The 25,510-nt window shown below is 41.6% G+C and overlaps 1 protein-coding gene across 9 annotated transcripts in view; it reads left to right on the forward strand.

Annotated features, from left to right (window-relative positions):
• The window catches only part of GRK5 (G protein-coupled receptor kinase 5), a 183,652-nt gene that overhangs the window by 121,565 nt on the left and 36,577 nt on the right, over window positions 1-25,510 (forward strand). For 8 of the 9 annotated variants that reach the window (XM_075107370.1, XM_075107365.1, XM_075107368.1 and 5 more), the window contains 6 exons: window positions 12,127-12,227; window positions 15,187-15,279; window positions 18,331-18,394; window positions 18,931-19,071; window positions 20,185-20,375; window positions 24,920-24,957. In XM_075107370.1, coding sequence (XP_074963471.1) covers window positions 12,127-12,227; window positions 15,187-15,279; window positions 18,331-18,394; window positions 18,931-19,071; window positions 20,185-20,375; window positions 24,920-24,957 — 628 coding nt within the window. Of the gene's footprint in view, window positions 1-12,126; window positions 12,228-15,182; window positions 15,280-18,330; window positions 18,395-18,930; window positions 19,072-20,184; window positions 20,376-24,919; window positions 24,958-25,510 lie in introns of all 9 variants that reach the window. The other variant, XM_075107374.1, reaches the window with a different exon arrangement.

Consider the following 25,510-nt stretch of genomic DNA (forward strand, 5'->3'; position numbering starts at 1 on the left):
GGGTCATCTTTTCCCTATCCCTCTGCATACACCTCATCACTTAGTTCATGTGGATTATCCAGTGGCCAGGGAAGTTAATTCTAAGCCTTTAAGCTTCCTTCAGTTTTCCCAGAAACAGCCTCTTTGGCCTGAAAATTTTGCCCACATGGGAAAAAAGGACTCGGCTTTTTCCAGCTGTCTGAAACACTGGCTTGCGAGACATCCAGAAATCTGCAGGAGATGGCTTTTGTGCATTTGCGCAGAATGACATTAAAATAGACCTCTGGTCAGTCCAGCCTTTTACACTCCCAAAACACACATTGCAGCCTTGGTTGTCCCAACACAGGCAGGCATCTGATTAAAAGACATGAGGTGCCTCTTTTTATCCACTGACTATACAGGGAGCCTGGGGAGACTTCAAATGTCTCAGGTTTTAGCTGATTGAAGTGCAACGAGGTGAATTCCACAGTAGGTGTAATGCAGAATACATTGAATTACATTGCATGGCATATCCACACAGGCTTCTGTGCACGATTTCTCAATAGTAAGGGAGCCCTTTGAACACCTGACCTCCACAGCCCTTCTACCCACATGCTGTGACTTGCAGCAACTTTCCTGGTTGGTTCAGCTTTGGATTTCTGAATCTAAAAGCGTAATGGGTCAACAAATGTCTCCCTCAGCTCAGGATGCATTGTGCTAAACTCAAAAGCAGTAACAGGCAACTGTATGCTTGATCCCAACAAAGAAAAGAATGAAGAGGCACGTGATGAAAATGGAAGTTAAAAATACCTTATTTCTCATCCAATTCCCTCGTAATAGGAAATTAGGATTCTGGAAAAACATCTAGGGACTTCAGCAGCTGAGTCGCCTCACACAGATGGGCCAGGCAAATTCCAATGAGATGCCTGAGGCTGACACCTTTGGCTGGGGTGGTGCAACTAGAAGAATCACTAAGCCAATAATTTTAGAGTGTATTATTTTAACTTGGAACAAGGCTTCACAACATTACCATAAGGAATGTTTTGAATTTCACAGAAAATAAATACATATCAATTCATTAAAATATCACTAGGCAAGTGTAGAAAATAAGAATGATTTTTTTAAAAATCTTTTCATTACAACTGGATTTTAAAATAACCAGTGTTTAAGTTGTGGAGATGTGGCACTTCAAACTATTGATGTTTAATTTTTTTTTTCCAGTAATGCAACTACACATACAAAACTCACTTAACCTGCATGCCAAGCTTCAGCTTGTATGTTAGTTTATTATTTTTTAATCAAGCCAGACTCCGACCTGTGTCAAAAATCAAGCATATAGCAAGTTTATTATCCTGGCACAGATGCTGTTTGTCCAACAAGCAAAGCTGAGGAAGAGCGAATAGGCCACGGCAAACAGTGTGTCATCTACGATAAATGTCTTCCCTCTTAGTTCTTTGCTGATGGCTATTACCGTGTGATCGTTAATGGCTCGTGTGACACAGGTGATTAGGGAATGCCCTATTTCCAGCAGTGCTAGGCTGTGATTTTGTTTGCTTTCATGGGTGTTTCTAGTCTTTCTGTGTGTGGGTCACTGGTTCCCACCTGACGTTTACTTAATTCACTTCCTAATCCTTTTCAAGGCCTTCCTGAACTCTCTTTTGGATTTTCATGTCTTCATTCAAGTGTTTCTTTAGGATTTTGACCTGCTAATGGAAAAAGATGAAGGCAAATTCTGCAAAATCCCCACTGCAACTGATAGCACTACAGCCATTGACTTGAGTGCAGCCTGGATCAGGCATTCATGCCTCAGCTACCTTCATGCAATGCAAATAGCTCATGGGCTCCAGCGTGAGGATCGCTTGCAAGGGAAGGGTTACTCACGTTTAGAGGCTTATGTCTCAGAGGAGTGAATTCAAGCAGTGATCTGTTTGTTTTCCTGCAAAAAAAGCCATTCAATAATGTTGAGGTTGTAAATGACTGTTTATAGATTTAGGGATTTTTTTTAATGGAACAAATGACATTTGGTTTACCAGAGGAAGCCAAGCTATGACTATTGCAACATAAGTTTGCGTGCTAATGTTTAGGCTATCCATCAGTGCGAGAGGACATTAAAAGGAAGAAAAGTTCTGATAAGAGGTTGGACACTGGATGCTAACCAAGCTATTAAGCACATGTGATAAGAGAAAAAAACTTACTGAGAACAGAAGCTTTCAAAATTGTCCTGACATCTGTGTTGCCACTAATGGTGAGAATACTGTTCTTTTCCCAAAATGCTGTATCAAACATCTGGCTGCTTGTAGTAATGCACTACAGCAATGATGCAGTTGGGTTGCTTACAAAAGAGGTTACCTTTTGAACTAATGACGCTTCCAAGGATTGGGGGAGTACCCTAACTTTTGGGTAGCTAGAAAATCCTGGTTAGTATTAATTAGTCGTCTTTTCTATTCTGTTTCCTAAGTTACCCCCCTCTTCCTGCTGACAGCAACTGGTACTGGTTATTTCATCTGTGTTTTCATCCTTTAATCTGTATGCAAAATGCTTTTAAAGTGGAAAAAAAGGCAACAACAAGTAAAACATACTTCCCCTTCCCCCGTTTTAAAGCAAGTTTATATAAAATTATTTCGTCTGGCTAGTTTATGAGCACCCCTACACCAATAAACCTATATGTCTGCAGAAAGGAGGAAAAATTTGTTTCTTTGGTAAAGAACTCTCTATAAGCAGGTTTCCAAAGAATTATTAAAACAGTATGGGTGGGGAAGGGCTAGGGTTTAAAGATACTGAAAAATATTTTGCCAAGGACTTCGTGTGAGGCCCAGTTTCTCACTAATTGAAGTCAAAAGCATAGCTGCCATGGTGACCAGTCTAGGTTCTTAATCTAAGCTGTACCAAAAACACCAGAGCTGGTTGGGATTGCGGTGAGTGTTTCTATTTAATTGAAGAGTATAAAGTCTGCAGCTGATTCACTGGACTTGCAAAAGAAGCTGAAGAAACAACTAAATATTATCTCATGGGACATTTTATTATTTCAAAATCACTTTCCATGGGGCTTTGAGTGTTTAAGATTTCCTCTGGTCACCTGTAGGAGCCAGGAAGAAGTATCTCCTTGATCTAGGCAATCTCTTAGCTTCCTTTGTTGCTCCAAAACTCATATTGTAATTACACCCCCCGAATTTCTCTGAATCAAATAATTTAATATTCCAAGGAAACCACACTTTAGATTGAAGAGCTTTATGTAGGAAATGTTTTGACTCACAGCATTTGCATGGCAGTTGCTTGTTTACCACCATCAGGAACAGAAATGTAGTTTCTAGAAAGGAGTATTTTGCTTTCAGTGATAGCAGCTACAAAAAGGTCTACTAAGAACAGGAAAAACAAGGTATAGCTAGATAGCAGATCCTGTTGCTGATTAACAGGAAAGCTGTGAAAAATGTTTCATATACTTTCTATGCACTTGTCCAAAGGAAACCGCAGTGGTTGCTGAGTTTCTCCAAGGAAGGGCATAGTTCAAGACTACAACTTGTGCCCCAGCACCAAAGGGGAAGGATGCTGGAAACCCAGAGAAGAAACTTATCCTTTTCCTACCAGTGGGTTTGCTGAGGCCCAAGAGGCAGCCCAGCAAGTCTGGAGCAAGCAAGTCAGCCTGAAGCTACATCAGATCTACTGCAGTAAATGGATTTGTGAACTGAGGTGGTTAGCATTGCCTTTGTGATGGATTAGTACGACCTCTCCAGGCAGAGAAACACGTTCAGCTGTTTGTTGAGGCCTCTATTGTCTTCAGTCGTTGTGTTTTTCTGTGTGTCAACATGTGTTTTGATAGTTTAGCAGAATAAGAGGGAAAACAGATTCATCATGACTCCACATCAGCTTGCAGCTACAAAACAAACCCCACAGTTGATAGGCACTGCTGATTTGCTTCATTTAGCTACCAGCAAGTGATCCTGCCCTCAGTACCAAAAATACCATTTGATCAGAGAGCAGGATCGGGTTCAATTTTTTTCTCTGTCATTGACCCCCTCTATAATCCTGGGTGAGGTATTTCATGTCTTTGGCCCTGTTCCCACTCCCAGAGCTAGTGTGATTGCTTTGCTTTGGAAGCTTTAGCTCACATGACATGCATATGTAGTGCCTGGTATTATGGGACCCCATGCTCAGGTATAATGTCTACATGCTGTTGTAATAGATAAGTTGCTACTAATAACACAGCTGCTGTCCATGCTCCCTGTCCAGCTCACTGCCAATTCTTACATCTGCCATCTCAAAACAAATATCCTGGAATTATGAGGCCTTGTGCTTTACTGGTTTGCCTTATACAGACCCAGATGCCTTTGTGGTAGGAAAAAAAAAAAAAAAGAAAATGCAGAAGTTGATTACTTAAAGTGTTGCAGCTGCTCCTGTTGTAGAATTGGCTGTTTACTCCATATACAGCTAAAACTGAACAGACAAGATCAGACACAAGGCAAGAAAAAAGAATGTTCTGGTTTTGTGCATAACACCAACAAGCGTCAGGACACTGTGTGAGCTGTGACAGTGCTGGGAACCTTCCCCTCCCCAGGCTGAAACACATGCCTAACCTGGACTTGCCAAAATCAGAGTACCACCAAGCCACTCTGTGTCCTCCTCCACTGCTTTCCTCTGCATTTCTCACTGCCAGCCCCTTCACACGTCTCCTCCGTCAGTTACCAGCTGCATGGTCAGTATTTCCCAGGCTGTAGCTCAGACTGAACCCCAGCTGGCATTGGCCTGCCTCTGCCCAAAGCGGGGACGTCAGTCACCTGAAATGGCTCCAGACATCTCCCTGCAGTGGGGCAAGCAGAGCCTGGGCTGTGCCCTGCGCTGGCATGTTCCTGCTCTGAGGGCAGCAGTGCAGACCCCAGTGGAGATTCCACAAGCCAGTTCTTAGCTGCAATTAGCAGATCAGCCTTGGAGGCACAAGGCACAGAGGTCTCTTTTTTGCCTTCCCTTACCTTTCCCCTTTGAGAACACGCGTTACCTGAGCACATAAACTTGTCTTTCCCTGATTTTGCACCCACCAGCATGGCTTGCATGTATCTACCTATTCTTCTTTTTTCTAGTAAATGCACTGATTACAGTCCTCCTTGTGACTTCTGTGAGTGTTTGCCCTAAGGGTCTGAGGACAGTCACCACTGATAGTAATACCATTGCTACCTGTCCTGGTAACTACTCCCCTGCTAGCTGAGCCTTCCTCAAACATCTGGAGAAGGAGGCGAATCTGCAAAAGCAACAGCAGGAATGGCAGCGTATGTGACAGGCTTCCCATCCCTGACGCAAACCATTGCTCTCCGTTGCTGGTCTTGGGTCACGGCTCTGTGAGAGCAAGTCAAATGCAGCAATGTAACAACTGGATGAAGCCAGTATTTTCAGGTTTTTGTGTATCGGCTCTTCTCATCATCCCATCATGCACCATGTCACACCAAAGTTCATTTTAGCCTGTTTCTGCCACAGTTTTGAGGTCTCTACTAGTAGCAAATCTGTGGGGAGATTTGCAGATACATTATGTGTGGAAAATTGCCATCAACATCTGAAAATACACATATCTTTTAAGAAAGAAGTACTTGGAACTGGAAACAGCTCAAGAAAAGTTATGGCTTGAACTTTTGTCCATTGACTGAAACATTTTTAATTGTTTTAAGCTAGTTTGTTGTGGAATGTTTTTATAACCTGAGACATAACATATGCTGCACACAATTTATTTTATGCAAGTGTCCTTTAAAATAACTCATCATGTTTCAATATCACGGCTGCAAGTCTGAAACTCGCCAGGAAGGCAGTCATGTTTATGATAGAAGTTTGTATGAAGTCTATTCATTCTAAAGAGTGTGGTGTCTTCCTGGTTCAGATAAGTCTTGTAGTGATGAACAGTTATGCTTTAAGATACTGGGAAGAGTTGGTATAAAATGAAAGCCTGTATTTCTAGGTTTCTGTTCCTTATTCACTAATTGCAAGCTACAAATGGACTGATTTGAGGAATCTGAGCATCTCTAGCTTTCATTTATCTCAGTGAGACTTCTTTGATTTCAGTTACAGATGATGATCAACTCTTCTGAAAAACACAACTTCTGACCTCCCTGTTCTGTAAAATATTGTGGTATTGCCACCTAGCTCATGACGGCAATGAAGCTGTAATATTTTGAGGTTCTTAGATGAAAGGCACTGTGTAAGGACAAAGAATTACCTCCAGACTAAGGACCTGCTCTGTTTCTTGCAAAGTCAGTCTGTCCAAAGTCAATGCCATCCCTTTTTCTGATCTGAAGTTCAGGGTTCTAGAAGCTATTTCTTTTTTGTGAGACAATGGTGATTGAGACAAGTGTCTTTCAAGCAGGACTGTACATTTGCAAAGAAGATGCTTATTCCTTTGCTTAGAGCTCCAGGATTCCTTTGATAAGCACTCAGCATAGAAACTCCCTTCCTTTTCTGTTCTCGGGTCCATGCCATGTGCCTGTGTTTCACAGAGTCCAGTGTTTTGCAAAATCATTGGTACAAAGGACTGGGAGAGGGCTCAAGAGCCTCTTGCATTGAGGAGAGATCAAATACACTTAGATCATCAACAGATGTCTGTCTGCCCTCAGAGGTTTGAAAGACCTCCGAGAACAGATTCCACAATATTCATATGCTTGTTCTTGTGCTTCCCTGTGTGGAAAATTAGAGAAAAAGTCTTCATATCCAATTAAGTGGATTCCTTCTCATCATTTCCCCAGTGTGGAACAGAACATGCAGGATAATTGATCCCTGCCCTCTTTATTAAAAACATTTGTATATTAAAAGGCCTTTATCATGGTTCACTCTTACTTTTCCAGACTAAGCAAATCTAGTTCCTCAACACTTCCCTTTGGCATTTTTTTCCCAAGCATGTTTCTCAACCCTCCAGACACACGGTGCTCTTGTCAGCTCTCCATAGCTTTCTCAAATGGTGGTGACCCCAACTGGTTACACAGCTCTAGCTGGAGTCTCAGCACACCCCTCTCAGTTCCCTTTGTCATTTCAGCACTTCTCCCACAGAAACAGGAGCATTGCATGCAACAAACCAACTCTGCACGTGTAGGTTTGTGTTGTGTGTGCATCTGCTCCGTGCTCCGTACAGCTATCGGAAATAAATGGAGTCGGTTACACAGAGACACCTGCTACTCACCCCACCCCAATTTCAGAAAGGCTAACCCCAACTGCTGAGTTGGCAGGAAAATGCTTTTGTTCACTGAACGTGCAAATCTTGGCTAGCTGGCTGCCTGCTTTCACTTCCACAGACTTGGAGGTAACACCTATAGTGCACCTTATCTTGACCGAAGTCATGCATTTTAAACATTTGGAAATTCTATCTTAAGGAAAATTAGAAGAAATAACATGTTTTAATGAAAAAGTAAAATTATCAGAGAACATCTGAAGGCCTTCCTTGGTACTGCCAGCGTTTCAGCTTGTTTCATAAAGAATTTGATTAGCTGATAGATCGACAAAAGGCCAAGTATCCTCCACACAGTCACAGGGGAAATGGTGTAAGTACCATGGCAAATGCATAGAGATGATTCTGTGAGAAGGATTATTTGTTTGCTGTCCTGTTTAGTGAAGGTCAACAAATACTGTGTCTTGAAGGGCTGAGTGAAGTAGCCTGTAGCAAAGCTTACAGAGCTGTCAAAAGAGGAGAGCTTACATTTTAAAGTATAGTGATGCAACATGACATTCAAAGTAGCAGATAATGGGGAGTTACGCAGCCTGGAAGCTTTCATCTGATCTGAATCAGATTTCACTTCTTTTCAGTACTTCAGTGAGGTGCCAAGTGCCAGGACACGGGCAGTACCAGATGCAGCACAGATCCAGCTGCCTGGCCTGGGTCACCAGGCATTCAGGCTGCCAGGGACAGCTGTGCTAGTGCAGGAAAGACCAGATTGCATTCGGCTTGCGGTGCTCTAAACTCCCACCAAGAACCTGGTATTTATGGGTGATATTGTGTCCAGCTTCAAAACCTAGCCACCATGCTGTTGCAGATTAGTGAACGGGAGAGGAAGGGGGAGAAGCTGCAATCAGCCTCTCAGCAAAATACAGAAAATATCTTGCAGGCCCAGAGGCTTAATTTGGATGGAACAGCGATCTCCAAATTTTTGTGGACACAAACACAACTAACCTTGAACGAGAGTGTGACATCTCAGCTGTTTTCATACCATTTACTGAAATGGAAGAGCAGCTAGGAAGACCTCTTTTGTCTTTTAAATTTGAAAAAAACAACATTTAGAAGTGGAGACTTTTTTCTCAGAGTGTATTAATGGCACTCCAAAGTAACTGAATATCCATTTCTTGTTTCTCAGATAATCACTAATCCAATTTCTACTTGCATTCTTTTCTTAAAAATTAAACAAGAGGGCATCATAAAACTGAGATGTTGCTTTGCCAGCAAAATATTTATATGAAGGTTTTCAGTTTCTGGCCATAAATGAGAAGATACAAGAGAAAGGAGATTTTGATTAAAACCTGGTGAAAGTAGTTTGGACTTTTGGACTTTTATTAGACTGTCTGGTCAAAAAGGATAACGTGATCAGAGAAATTTTTGTTGTTGGATCAATTTAAGCACTTTTTGCCCTGCCAGAGCCTTGGGCCATGAATCATTTCGGTTCCATCAGCTTTGCCCTAGTGTTACTCTGTTGACTTGACTGGCATAATTTCTGATCTGTGTTATTATAAGTGAGATCAGGAGTCACTTTCTTTGCCTTCCAGAAACAGAATAGCCATTAGGGAATATATAGGATTGTTATTTGTTAAAACTACCCAGCATTTTGTTTTGAATACAGGAAAGCGTAACAGGTTTCTGCAGGTGTTTCTGAAGAGTTAGCAGAGTATTCTTTGTCACACGCTGAAATGTGATGGTCTTAATCACAGTGTATGGCTCTCCTAGCTGCCACAGGACATTTAATATGTTCAAAAAGGTGTCTCTGTTCCCTTGTAAAAGCTGAATTTGCTTTTACAGCCATTACCCATAATGCAGTGGGAGAACAGCATTAATAACCATTTCATCGGGGCTGCAGAAGTCTTTTGCACCTCTCCAGGGAAGAATCAACTTTTTCTTCCAAAAGTGGCCAAGGTGTTACCTTTGGAAGCTTTTGCTCTTGGGATCCAAATTGTTTTTTGCACTCATAACCTGCGCTACCTAATTGTTCTCCAGGGGAGAAAAAGTAGGTTGGAGGGTTGGGTTTTGGCTCGTAATTGTTTCTGACTTTGTTTGAACATTTGAAGGCTGCAGGTATGTACAGTACTCAAACAGGGAAAATGGCAGTCATGGGTATTCAATGGGAGCAGTGGAAACCATGAAGTCTCGAGAAAAATCTCCTGAAGGATCATACAAAGGCTCCCTAGAACTGTATGGAGAAGTTGGAAAGGGTTGGGTATGCTCCTCCCATACCCGTGGTGCAGCTGCTCTGCCCTGAACACTATGAAGGGCTGCATAATGACACAAAATGTTTTGCTGGTCCTACAAAACCTTTGGAAATTATCAGCCTCTGAAAAAAAAGTGATTTTTTGTTACAGAAAGTGAAGTGATCTAGTAAAATGTTTGTACTACACTGTAAGGCTCTAGCCCAGGTACAGAATGTCAGTGTGTTTATGTCTTACCTACCTTGATATTGTTAACTTGCTCTCAATTCGTCCAGAGGAAGAAAGGTTCAAAGGTTGGTAATGAGTGGTTTTGAAAACCCAGGCGGTGACTGTATCTCCCACAAACTTGGAGAGAGGAATCACAGTTCATGCCATTTTTAAATGCTTCCCGCATTGTCTTAGTGTTTCTTTTGCTCATTCTTCTCCCCTTTCCCTATAAGAATTTTGTTTCTTCTTTATGAAAAAGACTTAGCTGATGCTTATAATTTATTTTTTAAACATCATTTGAACTCAGACAAAATTATAGGGTTTAGTTCTTAGCTTTTAGATCCCAATTTCGGCCTATAAATGTTGAACAAATCCTAGATTTAATTAGTAGTAACTTCAATTAGAGGCCTTAGTATCAATTTTACTTAAGTGCAGCTCCGTTCACATCAGGAAAGACACTCCTGATTCACAGCAGTACAAAGACTGAAGAGTTCAGTGGTGCTTCTGTACCCTATAAATCAAAGAGGTGTCCAAGATAACCAGGTCTCAGAGCAGTGGACTCACACAGCCACATACAAGCTTTGGGTTGCCAATGAGCTTCTGTAGCACACCCCATTGAGTATGCAAAGTATAAAGTACAGGCATTAATTCATACGGTACCTAGTCCAAATCAATGCTAATCATTAGGCTTTGGTTCTTATCCGAATATTCCTTTAAAAGCCTTTTTTTTTTCCTGTCCTCCCCCGCCCCTTTTGTGTTTTTTTGTAGTAGTTTCAATCCAGCAAGTCTGTAAGTAAGACTGGAAAGCAGGAGTTTTGAGTTTTTTTCCTAGTTCTTTCACTGCTTTCCTCTTGCCTCTACTTACTTTCTTGAACTAAAACTGGGACTTAGATTTAGTCATGGGCACCACAGTCAGGAATTTCTGTAAGTTGTCTGATTTACTGAGACCTGGTCTACAGTTCTCAGTTCCTGTCAAACTCAGTGGCCAATCAAGCTGAGAAAATCTGGCTTTGTCTCAGTCTTTTCATCTTTTAGATTATAATGTGGGGGCTCATCTACCTTTCAAGAAATTGTGAGACTTCTTAATTATTAGCAATATACTCTGTCTGCGATTAGAAGTGGGTGATCCCTAGATACCTTTTGCTGAGGAAATGGAGGAATATATGGAAGAAATGAGGAAATATTTCAGTGAGGTCAAAGATACCCAGCATGTTCTGCAGATTGTCTGTCAAGGTTGAATAGTGAGACTGCGTTGCACAGCATACACAGACAGTTCTGTAAACCATGTTCCTATTTGAAAACATTCAAGTGGAACAAACTTACTTTTTCATGTCACAACCAGGATCATATTCACATTTCAGCAGTGGGAAGGAAAAGATAAAAGACTTAATTCAGCTTTCACCATGCTGGAGATTTATCTCTGGCTCCAACTCTGCCCCTTCCTCTGTCCTCATTCCCAGTGTTTTTGAACTCTGCCTGCAATGCATTTCAGTGCTTGCCAAGATATCCCCAACTAAGGGGGAGTTAATGAGAACATCTGGCCAGGAATGAGTGATGGTGCTCTGTGACCCACCTACTCAGCACGTCTGGTGGTCACGGCCATGGGTGGGGAACCTTGCTGAGTGTTAAGGCTTCTGCAAGGAAAGAGGATTTTGTCATCTATGGCTGGATTTATTGAAAATACCCAGATCCAATTGGTTATATAAAGGGGCTTTCATGTCAATGGGAGAAATGTCTATTAATAGGTGCATGCACGCACACACATGTATATACGCTTTTTTATATAATTACAGTATCCTGTCAATGAGTAAGAATGTGGGCTGCCTAAAAACTGTCTTTATAGATAATTAGTCCCAAAACTCCTAAACTGGTTAACCATCAGGGCACCTGCGAAAGACCTCTTTTTGGTAAGGGCTTTTTAAAGGGGATGAATGCACATTTTCTCTAAAGGGAGGAGAGGATGAAAAGACTTTATGTGCTTGGTTGGCAGAGTTCCTTTTTGAAATTATTATTTTTAAACTGCTGGATTATTTTTGTCCTTCTAATGATGAATTAAGGTACAGCTTTTGTGACATCACACTTTTGTGAGCATCTTTTAATATTATTTATATAAAAATCAATAAATGCCAATGCTCTGCTCTTCTTTCCCTTTGCTGGTAATAAAAAAAAAAGATGGATTTTTCAGACAGCACAATGAATCATCAATGAAGTGAAAACACTGGGCAAATTCTCTTTTGTTTAAGAGAATGGCCTGTACACAGTTCAGGCCAGCACATTTTTCATGGGATGCAAGGGAGCATTTCAAAGAATTGGCAAGGAGTGGGTCCTGCATATTCATGAGCTTGGGCAAGGAGGTGAAGGTACAGGAGAAGGCAAAAAAGCAATGCGAGGATAGAGTGGAATGTGGAGCAAGTTACCACGGTATCCTATTTTACTGCTGTTTGACATAAAGCTCTTTTGCTTTTACACAACCGCTGGAACTGAATGGAAGCAGCTCAGGGCATAAATAATGAATGTGTCTTTTACACGTTCAGAGAGGAGAATCTGCACCTCATCACTGAGATAAATGCCCCTCTCTTCTCTCCCCAGTCTCCAGCCTTCGTTCCTGAAGTCAGTCGAGATCTTATCCAACAGACAGAGGAGAAACTCGAAAACAGCCCCTGCAAAGAGCTATTCTTTCACTGTACAAAGTAAGTATAACTCGATACCCAAAGATCACAGGGCTGCAGTCAGCAGCTTGTAAGGAATGTGTCAGGTAGAGTCATTTCAATCTGAACCTGAAGCATGTATCTGTGGTTTATGTTCATAATCCTAGAGGCATTGATGTCAAGCAGTGAAGTCATTTCATCTGAACAAAATATAATAAGTATTTCCATGCCATTATATGGCACAGGCATATATACACACAGGCACTTAGTGTTTCAGGTATTTGACAGAGTGTTCTAGCCAAGTAAACCAGGCATTGATTTCATGCTGTGTGAAAAGAGCTATGATGATCATGTATCCAAAGAAAACATCTCTGTTTCAAAGTGAATAAAAATTAAGTGGCTATACAGTCCATTTAGACAGAGGAATGTGCAAACTTGCTCCACATGGCTTTTCCAGAAAATCTTCACCAGGAGAATGGGGCTTTTTTAATGCTTTCTGTCTGTCTGTGACATTCAAATGAATGTGCTTTATTTCATTCTTTGTCTGGGAAAAGGCTTATCAGTTTTTGTAGCGGCAAGGCGATTTGTGCTATTATGCGCTAAAGCTCCAGGTATGCAATCTGCATTTGCAAACACTGACCCCAGTACTTTCAGGCCAGTAGATCATAAACCAATAAAAATACGAAAAGGAGGGATCATCCCAAGCTGGCCCATGTGGTTTCTGGCTGAGCGCGGTTTGTTTTCCCTGGATGATGTAATGGGGATTTGTAAAATTTGCGCCACTGTCATTCATTGTTTTGACTCATTTCATTGACCTTTTCTGTTTTCAGTTATTCTTTGCGTTGGTAGGAGATGTGGGTTATTTCTGGCCTTCTCTTATAACATAACCAGTTTCCTTGCATTGGCCTGGTGTCATGTAGAGATGCTCATATAACTCACACCAGTTGTGTGTGCCAGTCCCCATGACAAAGGCAGAGCTGTGCTCAACACAAACCCCCCTGTTGCCTCTTTCCAGTTCTCAAATCAGTTTGAAAGCTGACAGTTCCCTCTAAAATGCACTTTGTTGTTGCCAAAGAGGGGAACTAAAAAGCAAACAAGTGGTGAAAGGCAGCTATTGTTCTTTAAAATACGTGCAGCTTTTAATTAACTGAATGGAATAGGCTAGCGTTGGGCACCGCTTAATTCAGGCTTGTGTTCACCGACAGCCATTCGTTTGTCTCAACTGCAATGGATAAATGAGCCAGGTTTGAGACCTTGTTAATAAATATGCTGATCATTTCACATGGACTGAAATGGGATCAAAAGGAAGTTTTAAAAACTTGCTGTTGGTATTTACTAAATGTACTGAATAATGTTAATTTTGGAAGAGTTCACAGTCAGACCAAAAAAGGGAGGCATACATACAAATATGAAGCTCGCTATTCTGTAAGAGCAGGAATGGCAATGAGTTTCAGACACATCTTCATAGATAAGATCAGTCTGCAGGAGAAATGCATGTATAACTCTAACTTCTGCTTTGACCTTTAATATTTTGACTGTCTGCTTCTGCCCCCCTCCAATTTCCCCTACGATTTTGGCTTTGAATCTGGACATTTGTTAAAGCTCACTAAGACTTTTTATTTTATTTTGTAAGCTTGTATCCACTTAGGGGAAACTGTATGATCTGTGTCCAGTCAAAGCTGATGAAGACAACAACAGTTCGACTTCTGAATACTGAATGTGTGCAACTACCTGCTTGTTCCAAATTGATGGTGCAAGAATTACTACCAAAAAAAAGTCAAGCAGCTGAGAAATTCCAAAAACTTATGAATAGTAGCTCATGAACAGGGAGGAACTAAACTGAGGAGACACATTATTCATGGTGATTTGTTTGCTCAGGTCTAGAACTGCCCCAGGGTGAGACATAGATTATGCATTCCCAAACCAGACTAGTTCTTCAGAGAGGATTTCCTCCTCCAGCAAAATCTAGAAATGTGTCTGTATACCCTTAGATACAGAAAGAAAAGTGCCTATATACACCAGGACAGAAATACTCATTTCTTGTGGGCATTTTTCACCCAAAACCAAGTTTTGTTCCCACCACTGCTGCCAGCAGAGGTGGATGTAGTAGCCCCGGTAAGCAAGGTGAGAACCAAAACCAGCAGGACAACAACACCCTGTTAAACAACATGACCACCTTAATCTCAGGCAGCTCTCTCAGCTCAGCCCATCTTTTCTTAGCTCTGAACCCTTGGCCTTCCTTATGGGATGTCTGTTGGTCTCTGGCTGCTTGTTACCTGTCACAAGCAACACACATACTTCTCACATTTGCAGACTGGCCTTTTTAGTCCTTTATTCCTTTGATTATGCAAAAGACACTGCATCCACTGCGTGAGCCCCAAAATTCTTTTCTTGATCCAGAAACAAATCCGCATCCCTGTTCAGACTTTCTTTCCTCTGTTTTACTCTACAAACCACATAGCTGTTAGGAAAAGCCCTTTGACTTTAATCACAGTTATTACTTCTTCTGTATAGCAGGATTTGAAATTTATTTTTTTTCTGGGAAAAACACTTCTGATGGTCCTTCATTGACAGAAATGGGCTTCAGCCAGAAATTTTCAATCCAGATGTAAACATCCCGCAAAGTTTAGGAGCTCAGTTCCTGAGGGTCTTGTGTTAAGCCAGTCTTAATTTATTAACAGAAGCAAAGATATTTGTTGTCTAGTGACTAGCCACCTTTGTAAAAGTCCATTGAAGCCAGTGGAGACGCCCTGTTAATTTTCAGTAAGCATAACCAGTACATATTACTATTCAGCTTGTATAAGGCCTCCTGTTGTGAAATCTATCAAACATATTACTTTGTTCCTAGATCGAAGCCATGAATAAAATAAAGTACAAAATTAAGTAGAAGTAAAATGATCCTACTGTAGAAGTAGTCTGGATTTTCTCCTCCTGTTTTGTTTCTCTTTTGCTCCAAGTTCAGGATTATAAAATACTTATATATCCTTTTCATCTGAGATAGATCTGTCCTTGACCACCTCAGTGGGGAACCGTTCCAAGAATACCTAAACAGCATGTACTTCGACAGGTTTCTTCAGTGGAAGTGGTTGGAAAGGTAAGTGTCACAATTTTTTTTTAATTAAAAATTAATACAAAAGGTTTATTTTCACTTTCCATGCAAAGCCTTTAGAATATGGTCAAAATCTGGCAGCTGAGGTAGTACATTTGCTCCCTTTGCCTTCAAGAGAAAGATAGTTTGGCCGTTCTACAGCATTACCATGCTTCATCCTAATGTTTGCCATTTATGGCCCTATCTGTGCAGCGATTCTCTCCCTCTCTTCACTGTTTTCCTTCCAGAAGGTCCATCAAGACTCATTCCCCATGGAGCTGTACTCCAGGGAAGTTCTTCCAGAGAGCTCCAGGTCGGCTTTCCTAATTTTAGCATTTGTTTGCAAGTGTTCGTTGTTAGAAGGCTCACAAAGAGGTAATGGCTTTAGCCACAGGAAGATGCCATATAGAAAAGTCATGATTATGTTGGCATTAGACTCAACTCAACCGTGAGCTGAGTCTCCAGCTGTGACCATCCAATGAGCACGATTGGTGTCTGGGATATATATAGTGCTCCTTCATCATCCATGAATGTGCTTACACACATAAATGATCTCCAGCCACTCCCTTCTCTCTTAGGGACACCACACCCCCTAAAGGTGACATGCTTCAGCAAGCAGCTTGGGCACCTTTTTTCCACAGTATGCTTGTGTATGACAAATGAATAGAGCAAGACCTACAGCCTATAAAAAATAGGAATCCAAGTCTCCCGCGACCTGAGAAACGTCTGTGGCCAATTTCATTGTAGGCCTTGTCACAACGAGCTTCTTATGGCACAGCTTGAAGGACACATTGCACTTTTTTATAACCTGCCCTGGGGCATCTAGAATGCGAAACATAAGATACACATTGAGTGTCTGGTTTTTGCATTTGCAAACACTGTGCCCAAGCAAGACTGAAACAGATGCTGCTCACTAGGGAAGTAAAGCATAAAACAGAAATCTACCCAAAACACCAGGGAGCCAGTGTTGGCTTCTAACACTCAAGTGATTGGCCATTTAATGGTATTAGGTACATTAGGCACATTAAGTACGAGTAAAGTACACTCATCAACTTCAGTTGTCGTTCTGTTTAGCTGCGCTTTGGATATGGTGACTTTGTCTCCGGACCAGTTATCACAATTATGAAATCACTGTAAACAGACACAAATATGGCATATAGATCCTCACACCACATTTATTGGCTAGACATTTCAGAACACATTTAATAACCAGGCAGCCTCAGTGGGTATTAATTTGCAAGGAAAGGGGCCTTTGCCTTCTCCCTGTCGGTGAGGGCTGTAGCAGACGTACACTGCTGGGTAACAGTGACCTTGAGTTGAGAGAAGCCCCAGTTTCCACAAATGGAATTAATTACAGCAGATGAGTTCGGGCCAGATCCATGAGTGGTGTATATCAGCATGATGCCTCGGAGATCAAGGGAGCTGTGCCAGTTCCTCTCCCTGGAAAGCTACAAAGCTGCTGCACAAGAGGGAAGGGAAGCAGTGGGCAGAGGGGAGAGCCATTTCATGCCAAGACATGCTCCACATGCCATCTTTACTGAATCCAGCATTTACTCTTCCATTTCAATTAAAAAACCATCAGATGATTCACCTCTAGCCAGGCTATTTCCTATCTATTTTCACATTTGGGATAAGGAATTTTCTTAAATGCTCTGAGGGCTTGTTTCTTCCATTCTCTCAACAAACGTGACAAGCTATTGGATGTGCCTATCCAGCTTAAGAAGCTGGGAGAATTGTTTTTAGAATTAGCAAAGAGATGTTAGTAGCATGGATTGATCAACAGCTCCTTCTGACAGCCTGCTGGCTCCAACGGTGGAGTCAGACAGTCCATTCATTCCAGGGACATTGCTGAGCGTGTAGTTATCACTGCTAATTGTTGCTTTTAACCCCAATAGCATTTGCAGTATCTTCACAGAAGCCTGGATATAGCATCTTTTCCTCTTCTAGTTTTGGCCTTTTGCATATATTTCTTCCCTTACTTCTAAAAACAATCATGAACATAAATGAAACAATTCACTTTAACATTTATTCCTTATTGACATCAACCTCATCATCACTGTTGTGGGAACGGCCGCGTTATTGTGCTCCCTTTGCAGACTGGCCACCCGCCAGAGGAAAACAAAGCTGGTAGGAATATTCATGTCAACTGCTAATATAATTGTAAAACTTTGGTGGTGAAGCGGTGGATACAAAATCAGTTCTCTCCGAATCTAGAGTTCTTCTGTCACATTATAAGACTTTGATGATAACAACTGTGGTACAAGTTAGATGTAGGGCTGGAGCCCTTTTGGTAGAGCAGAATTTTGTGGCAATCCTGTAAGATCATATAGTGATTGTGTCTAGTGATTGTTAGGGAGCACTCTGCCCTCAGAAAGAAAGACAGACTTATTTAACCCTTAACTTGGCCCTTAGAAGGAAAGAAATGCTTTCCCTCCCTTCTTGCCTGTGATGCTCTCCCAGGAGGCAGGTAACCCATGGCTTCCTGCGAATGGGACCTAAACCCATCTCTCCAGTTCCCAGGATTGTTTCTTTCCATGTTTCACGTCAGTTTCCTGTTCCATTTAATGTCAAGAAACAAGAAGTATTTTCTGGTGGATTGAATTTTGGATCTCTTTTTCTCATCTTGAACACCAAACAAAGCAATAAGGTGTTAGCCCAGCATTACCCTTAAAAAATTCCTATATGTTATGCGAATTACTATCTTGTTGGAAGCTCTCAGGTCTCCTCTTTGCTTAACAAAAGCCAAAGCTATATAATGGAGATTCAGAACCCTCCTTGGTCCTAAGATGCTACCAGAAATTATACTGATGACTCACTAATGTGTTGTATTTTATTACAGCTTAATATGCTGGAATTGAAAAGTTCAAGCCATACATAGTATTGAAGTAATGTCATTACATAATTATGTATTATATTATATTATATGATTACCTTGAAATAATGTGATTATATAATATTTATCTATTTTGGTTTTCAAAAGTACGTTCTGAAATAAATAAATCACAGACAGTGCATTAAATGTAGTGTGTCTTTTTTTTTTATTTCCTTTTCTTCCAGGCAACCAGTAACGAAAAACACATTTCGGCAGTACAGGGTACTAGGGAAAGGTGGCTTTGGGGAGGTGAGTAATTCTGAAAGTTTCTGTTAAGAGGGTTTCTTACTTCCCAGGCACTGCAGTTACAGGAGCCTGATGCAACAGAGGCTGATTTTCATTAATTGCTGACAGTTTTACTTAACCTCTCATGACACTGTAATCTCAAAAGAACACTTCTGAGAATTATTTTGTATTCAACTGTTGCATTCACAGTGGAATTAGGGTCACGCCCTTATTTGTATTTTACTCATGGCTCGAGGTCGCTGCCTAGGCAGCAGAGTCAGAGGAGGCATAGACAGCCTTTAGCTGAGCAGATTACAATCTGCACAGACAAAAGGAGGTGGGATAGGAAGCAGGCAGAGGAAAGTGAAATAATGAAAATCAATACTACACAGCAGGTTTGGAAACAGTAGTCGGTTCCCCAGCTGCCCCCGCCTAGGCCTTATGCTGCCGTCTCCCTAACCTTAAAAGGGCTAAATCAAATCAGATCACGAGGAGTAAAGTGCAACCCAGACACAGAGTTTGCTTTGACTTACCCAGCAAATGTTCTCTTTAATTCACAGGTCTGTGCGTGCCAAGTCCGAGCAACAGGGAAGATGTACGCCTGCAAAAGATTAGAGAAGAAGAGAATAAAAAAGAGGAAAGGCGAATCCATGGCACTAAATGAAAAGCAGATATTAGAAAAAGTCAATAGTCAGTTTGTAGTGAGTATTGAACTCCCTAGCGCTCAGCTCTCTCCTCACCTGCTGAGCACTGTTCTTGTTGAATCCGATGCCTCCTCCACCTGCTACAGGAAAGGTGCCAGAAGCTGACTCCCTTCGCTTTGCACCATAGTCCTGCTCCATACACTTTTACCAACTCCCACTTTAATCTCTGGTCTGTGAGAAATGCACCGAACAAGGTGCTTTTTCCTACCATGGGAACATGATGCATTTTACAGCCTTGGCTTGGATCAGAGCTGCATCAGGCTGAGCTATTTTTATCCAGCGTGATTACCTGACTTCCCAGCATCTGGGAGAGAGGAGCTTGGAGGGGACTGAAAGAGATTCAACCCAAATAGATCAGAAGAGATTGGCTAGTAGGAGCAACTAGCCAGAGACACAGAGCTGTCTGCCTGTTGTAGGGCTTTCGCAAGATCTCTCAGCTCTTGTGTGTCTTTAAAAACTTGCCTTAGATTTTTAAAAACAAAAAAAAGGTGTTGTTATCTCAATGTCTGCCATGTTCTTTATACTTATTTTAGGATACACTATGAATACAACAGAGGCAAGATGTTTACTTACCTCTGGCAGAAGCAAAGACAGTAGCACACATTTAAAAGTGATGGGTAGCTTTTGGTTTGTCTGATCGTTCCTGGGGCACCCACCATAGCCTTGCTTCGTGCCTCAGTGATGGTCTGCTTGACCACCGCAGGACTAGGCTACCTGGGCCTTCCTGGGAACCTACTGAGACGATGGCATTTTGACAGCTATCCAGCAAAACAGTGCAGCAGGAGGTGTAGATTCCCTTTACTATTAAGATTTCTCTTATGTAGAAAAGTACGACTGGATTTAGGATGTTTGCCCAAGCCTGTGAAGCTATCTGAGCGTTAACCTTGAGGGTTTCTGATGATGAATAGGTTGGATTCAACAAATTATTAAGTCCTAACGTCTCATTTTTCTGTACTTTTGCAATGTATGTTTGTCATTGTAATAAGGCCCATATCAAATTCAGCCAATGTATTTTTTTCCTTTCTTAGAGAAAATCTTTAATGAAAAGTTAGTGATTTCTTCTTAGCAGCTAACTGAACTGTCACAACTATGCTGCAAATGTTTTTCTAGGTCAATTTAGCCTATGCCTATGAAACAAAGGATGCACTGTGTTTAGTTCTGACCATAATGAATGGAGGTGACCTGAAGTTTCATATCTACAACATGGGAAACCCAGGCTTTGAGGAGGAAAGAGCTTTGTTTTATGCAGCAGAGATTCTTTGTGGCTTAGAAGACCTACACAGAGAAAATACTGTGTACAGGTAAGTACTCTCTAGACTCTTAGGACATCTTTTCTGGGTAGAGAAGAATTGCCTGCATCCTCCCTACTCATTGTGGTGCTGTACAGCTCAGATGCCTCAGTGCTTTGGCTGAAATTTCGCATAGCCATGCACAAATACAGTATGATACAGAAATCGTGGAAGGAAGCAGTTGCTTCACTAAACACATCCTGTCTAAATTATACAGAACTAACACAAAGCTCCCCAAACCCTACCTTAGCATGTGCTGGGTGACATAAGGAAACTATGAAAGTTCCTTTAAAGGGATTTCATTAAGGAATCTAGTTTCTAGTTGGTATAAAACAGATCATTCTATTCAAGCCTCTATTTTAATTAGTTAGATTATGTTGCATTAGGGGCTGCAGCACGTCAGATGTGGAAAAACCACTGCTCCTATCCCAGAGGGAGCGCAATTAGCGCAAGAGGGTGTTTGAGACACAGGGCATGGATTTATGCTCTAGGATATGAACTAGTTTGATTAGCTAGATTGGATGTGATGGTGGCCGTAGCGTGTCAGCCGTGGACAGGGCACATTCACAGCCATGCAATGGAGGTGTCCTGCTGGCAGCATTCCACCGGTGCGGGTGCAGCCAGCAGGCAGAGCACTGCCCGGTGCCATGACAGGCAGCCAGCTTCAGGAAGGGCAAATTTCAAGTTCTCAGCTTCCAGTCTGGCTTACAGCTCTGTACAAGCACTTTTCCAGGGCATCATAGGGGTTACTTGCTGGATAAGCAGGGTGATTGCAGGCAGCGTTCTTGTGATTCCACAAGAATTTGTTTTTTTTCATCAGCAACCAGTGTAGTTTGTAAACAATATTTAATGTTTGTCTTCATCATCCCAGTCTGTGAAATCATTATAGCTGGCATTCACAGCAGAAGTCCTATAAATTGATGAAAGAACTTCCAAGGACAATGAGTAATAGACCATAATATGTTATTTTTAAAAACTAAGCTACACTTTAAATCATTTGATATGCCCATGTGTAATAAGCATTATGCATATGCTTGTAGGCATTGAAATTATAATATTGTTGTTCCTTGGAGGAGATCTCTAGCCAACTGCCACTTTGTTGCCTCACTGTGACTCAGATCTTGCTAGCTGGCATAAGGAGGGCAGACAGATAACATGCTGCTATAGCTGGCACTGGCCCAAGAAGGAGATTTTTTTTTTTCCCAAGGAACAAAATAGAATTAAGTGTTTAATGTCAATTGAAAAATCCAATAATGAGTGACGTGTCTGGCTTCCCTTTTCTTTAAAAAACATCCTACCACATTCAAAAAGGTTTTAGGAGGTATTATGTGTTTCGAGCAGCATACTTTATTGATGAAAATGACTGCTACATTCATAACATGGCTGTAAAATGCCACACTAATGCCACTTTCTAATTAAAAAAATTAGATCTGGCCACCTAAAATAGTAAGTGGCTCTGAGAAAAATGGCACTCTACTTCCTTAGGCAGCTGTTTTCAATGTTACTCTTAAAAGAGCTGGTAGTTTACACCTCAGATGGCACATTCATTTTGGTGAATGATAGTATATCCTTGCAGGTGACATTTTCTAGCAGCATTTTAGGAGCATCTGCAGAGACCCCTAACTTGTAATACAGCAGCATTTTTTGGGACCCACGAGGAGTGCTATATATGTCAATAAAACATAGCAGTAAATGCTACTGCTTCCTCAAGGTGAATAATTCATCGCAAAACAATTCTTTCTCAGACTTAATTTCATTTTCTATGAACAAAATGCTTCTGAGTAAGTCACAGCATTGGAAAATACATCCCCATCTCATGGGCTGGTGACGCACGCTGTGGACGAGACCCGAGAGAAAAAACAGGCTCAGAGTCAGATTTATCTGATTCAGAATTCCCTCGCCAAACATGGCACTTATGTTACATTTTTCAACTGCATCATGTTAGTAAAGGTCAACGGGTCAAATGTTCATGGAAAGCAAACATAAAAAGCTGCTGGTTCTCCTCAAATTAGTTACATAAATAATATACAGATACAATTTTTATATTTTTTTAATATATATATATAAAATATTTACCTTTATACTATAGCCGTGTCTGGAAGCTCCAGTCAGCATCAAGACCGCATTGTCCTAGGCACTACACAAATATACATTAAATCCATGTCCACTGTGACTGAGTTATGCTGGCCTGTACAGCCAAACAACATGCCATTGGCCTTCTAGCATGGGTACGGTGCCAGCAGTTTATGGTGCAGTATATTTAGGCAAGGCTCTTTTGTATATGGGAAGCTGTACTGTTGGGAAATAGTCTTACATGTAACTGTGTCCACCTGGGAGTTTTATTTCGCCTAAGCATTTCAGTACAAAAAATCACGTTCCTCCTTGGCACTTGGAAGCATCGTCCATGCAAAAGAAGCCAGCCTTGATCCTGAGGAACCAGAAATCTGAAAAAAGAGATGACAGCTGTTCTCTGGGGGAAGGAAAGCCTGCTATAATTGCCCTAAATCACAGAGGACTGTAAGGACTGAGCTGCTATTCTCAGAGTCCTTGTGGAATCTCTCTTTCTCTCATTCAAAGACAACATTTCCCGACTTGCATGCAGGATTCTTGTCATTTGGCCACAGTTACAGTTTTAAGTGGGACTAATAACTGCTGGAGCAGAAGATGAAGTAACTAATGAAGTCTGAGTTCTTCAATGAAATAGTTCTTAAGGGATTTGGAATAAATGTCTTAAAATAAATAGAAAATGCCCTCAACTGTGTTGCTCCAGCATTGGAAACCTTCTGTCGATAGGCAAGGAAAGCCCACAGTGGTGTGTTAAACAAAATCAGAGCTTCTCCTCAGCATTCGACTGCCCTTCACATATTTCAGTATTGTTTATCTGAAAAGTAGACTCGGTACCACTGGGCATCCAGTGAAGTTTATCTTGAGAGGTCAAGAGAGTCTGAAGCAAGCAAGAAGAGGAGATTGCTCACAGCGCCCCATGTTCTTGCTTGAAATAATAAATAAAAATGAGAAAAGTTTTGAAATTTTAATCTCAGCATTGTCAAAACTATAAAATACCCCTCTCCGTTCACAGGAAAATTCACAACACCAGAGTGGTACAGCTTGAAATGCAGGGTGGGCTCCTGCACAGACTCTGTGCAAAGCACTGATCTCCTGGTGTGAGGGTTTCTGTTGTACGCCCCTCTCTCTTTGCTCTTTGGAAAGAAATGGGTCTTGCTGGGAAGCTAACAGAATTGAGCTGGTTCACAAATGGAAGGAGGCTTTAAAAAAAAAACAAAGCCAAGCGCTTCTTGGATTTGCACCAGGCTAAATGCCGTGTTTCAGCAGGAGTCAATCAGATAAAAGTCAGGGCATGATGTTGTGAATTGCAGCAATACGTTTTTCCCTGCCTCACCTGGCTGCCCTGGTGCCTTGTTTGGGCTTGTGAGCCAGCACAGCCTGCTCCTGTTAGCAGAGTCCCCTTCTGGGATGCTCCCTGCCCAGCACCTCCCTGTCTTCCCTCTGACACGGGCAGGTCCCATCTCCCAGGCTGGCTTCACACCCGTTCTGCACTGGCAGCAGGCTGTGCCTTGTCCTTGCTTCGCAGCACAGGGAGGATGGGGAAGAAGCCCGCCTGGCTCCCACCTTGACAGCGGCCCACCACATCCAGGAATGGCAGCGGTGGCTGCAAAGCTGTGCTCAGCTCCCAGGGCTGGAAAACAGCCTTGGTCAAGGAAGGGGACTTGAGCGTGGCTGGCCTGGGTAGCATCTAGAAGCAGCAGCTGGTGGAGTGGGTTTGGTACAGACAAACCCTTTCAGAAAAATTGCCTGCCAAGTCTCTGATAAATATATGAAAACTGAGATTATTTTTTTCAGAAATTTATAACTTGTCCAGGTTTGGGAAATTTTTTTCACGGGAACAATAAAAAGTGCATCTTTGACATTGGAGTGACCACCTTGCCAATTTTCCTGGCATTGCTTCAAACCACATAGGCACCAGAGTTTCACAAACGTTTGTAAGAAGAATCTTAATCTGGGCACAGCATTCTCCCCTCTGTCCCTCATTTTTCCGAACTTGCTGAAATTATCACACATGTGCACAAGTACATGTACACACGTTCACATATTTGGTCTGAGTCAGATGCCAGGCATAGAAAAATTGAGCCCAACAGATTGCTATTTCCATTTTCATATGCAAATATTTTAGAATACAAAACATTTTTTTTAACAAAAGATTTTATAACATAAAATGTTACAGAGATTTAACAACACACAGGACTATAGGGCTTAGTTTACAGGGCTTACTGGACTAGATAGATGAGTGTATTACAGAGTGAATTAGGAACTAAAAGCTAGTCTTAGTGAAAAAATGTAACTCCAGTTTAGAAAAAGACATACGGTTTCAGTCTATCTGTGAAATGAGTTGTAGAATGTTGTATTCGTTGCATGAGTTCCTTGCTGAGTTGACACTCAATTGGTTTATTACTAGTAATAAATGCACTCACACACTGTCGTATGGTTGTGTTATCAAAACCAGCTTCATACAAATAACTGCTATCTTTCATTTTCAGAGATTTGAAGCCAGAAAATATCCTGCTAGATGATTATGGTAAGTCTCAGAGGTTTACAGAGATGCTTTCACAGTAAAGTAGATTAAGTTAGTTGTAGGATATCTATTGCACAAAGACAAATAATGCTCTGAAGTGACTAAGAGGCTCAGCATATGCTAATACTTCTGTCTTGGGCTGGGTGAGGTGCTGGAGCTCACCGCAGGGGTGGAATGAAGCAGCCGTACTGCTCGGCAGGGTCTGTTCTCGAGCGCACGGCTTTGCTGGGGGTGTATGATTTTCCATTGTTTTTCCATCCTTATTGTTGCAAGGCTGACTCAACACTAAGGAATTTGGTATTTCTAAATCTGTGCTCTTCACTCCATTTTCAAAAGTACTTTCATCCTTTGCTGAGCCAACTCTCTTTTTATGCAAACCCAGGTACCTGTTTGCTGCTGAAGGCAGCGATAATCAAATCTCCTGCTGACTTACAGACCAAATGTAGCCCCTTCAGCCACCAGAGAGTTACAGAATTGTCAGCCCATCCATCCCCTGTGATCAGTTCCCTACAGCATGTTCCTCATTGCCTTTTCTCACTGGTTTTAAAATATCTAA

Source organism: Phalacrocorax aristotelis, chromosome 12 (assembly GCF_949628215.1).
Source record: "Phalacrocorax aristotelis chromosome 12, bGulAri2.1, whole genome shotgun sequence".
In the NCBI taxonomy this organism is placed as follows: domain Eukaryota; kingdom Metazoa; phylum Chordata; class Aves; order Suliformes; family Phalacrocoracidae; genus Phalacrocorax; species Phalacrocorax aristotelis.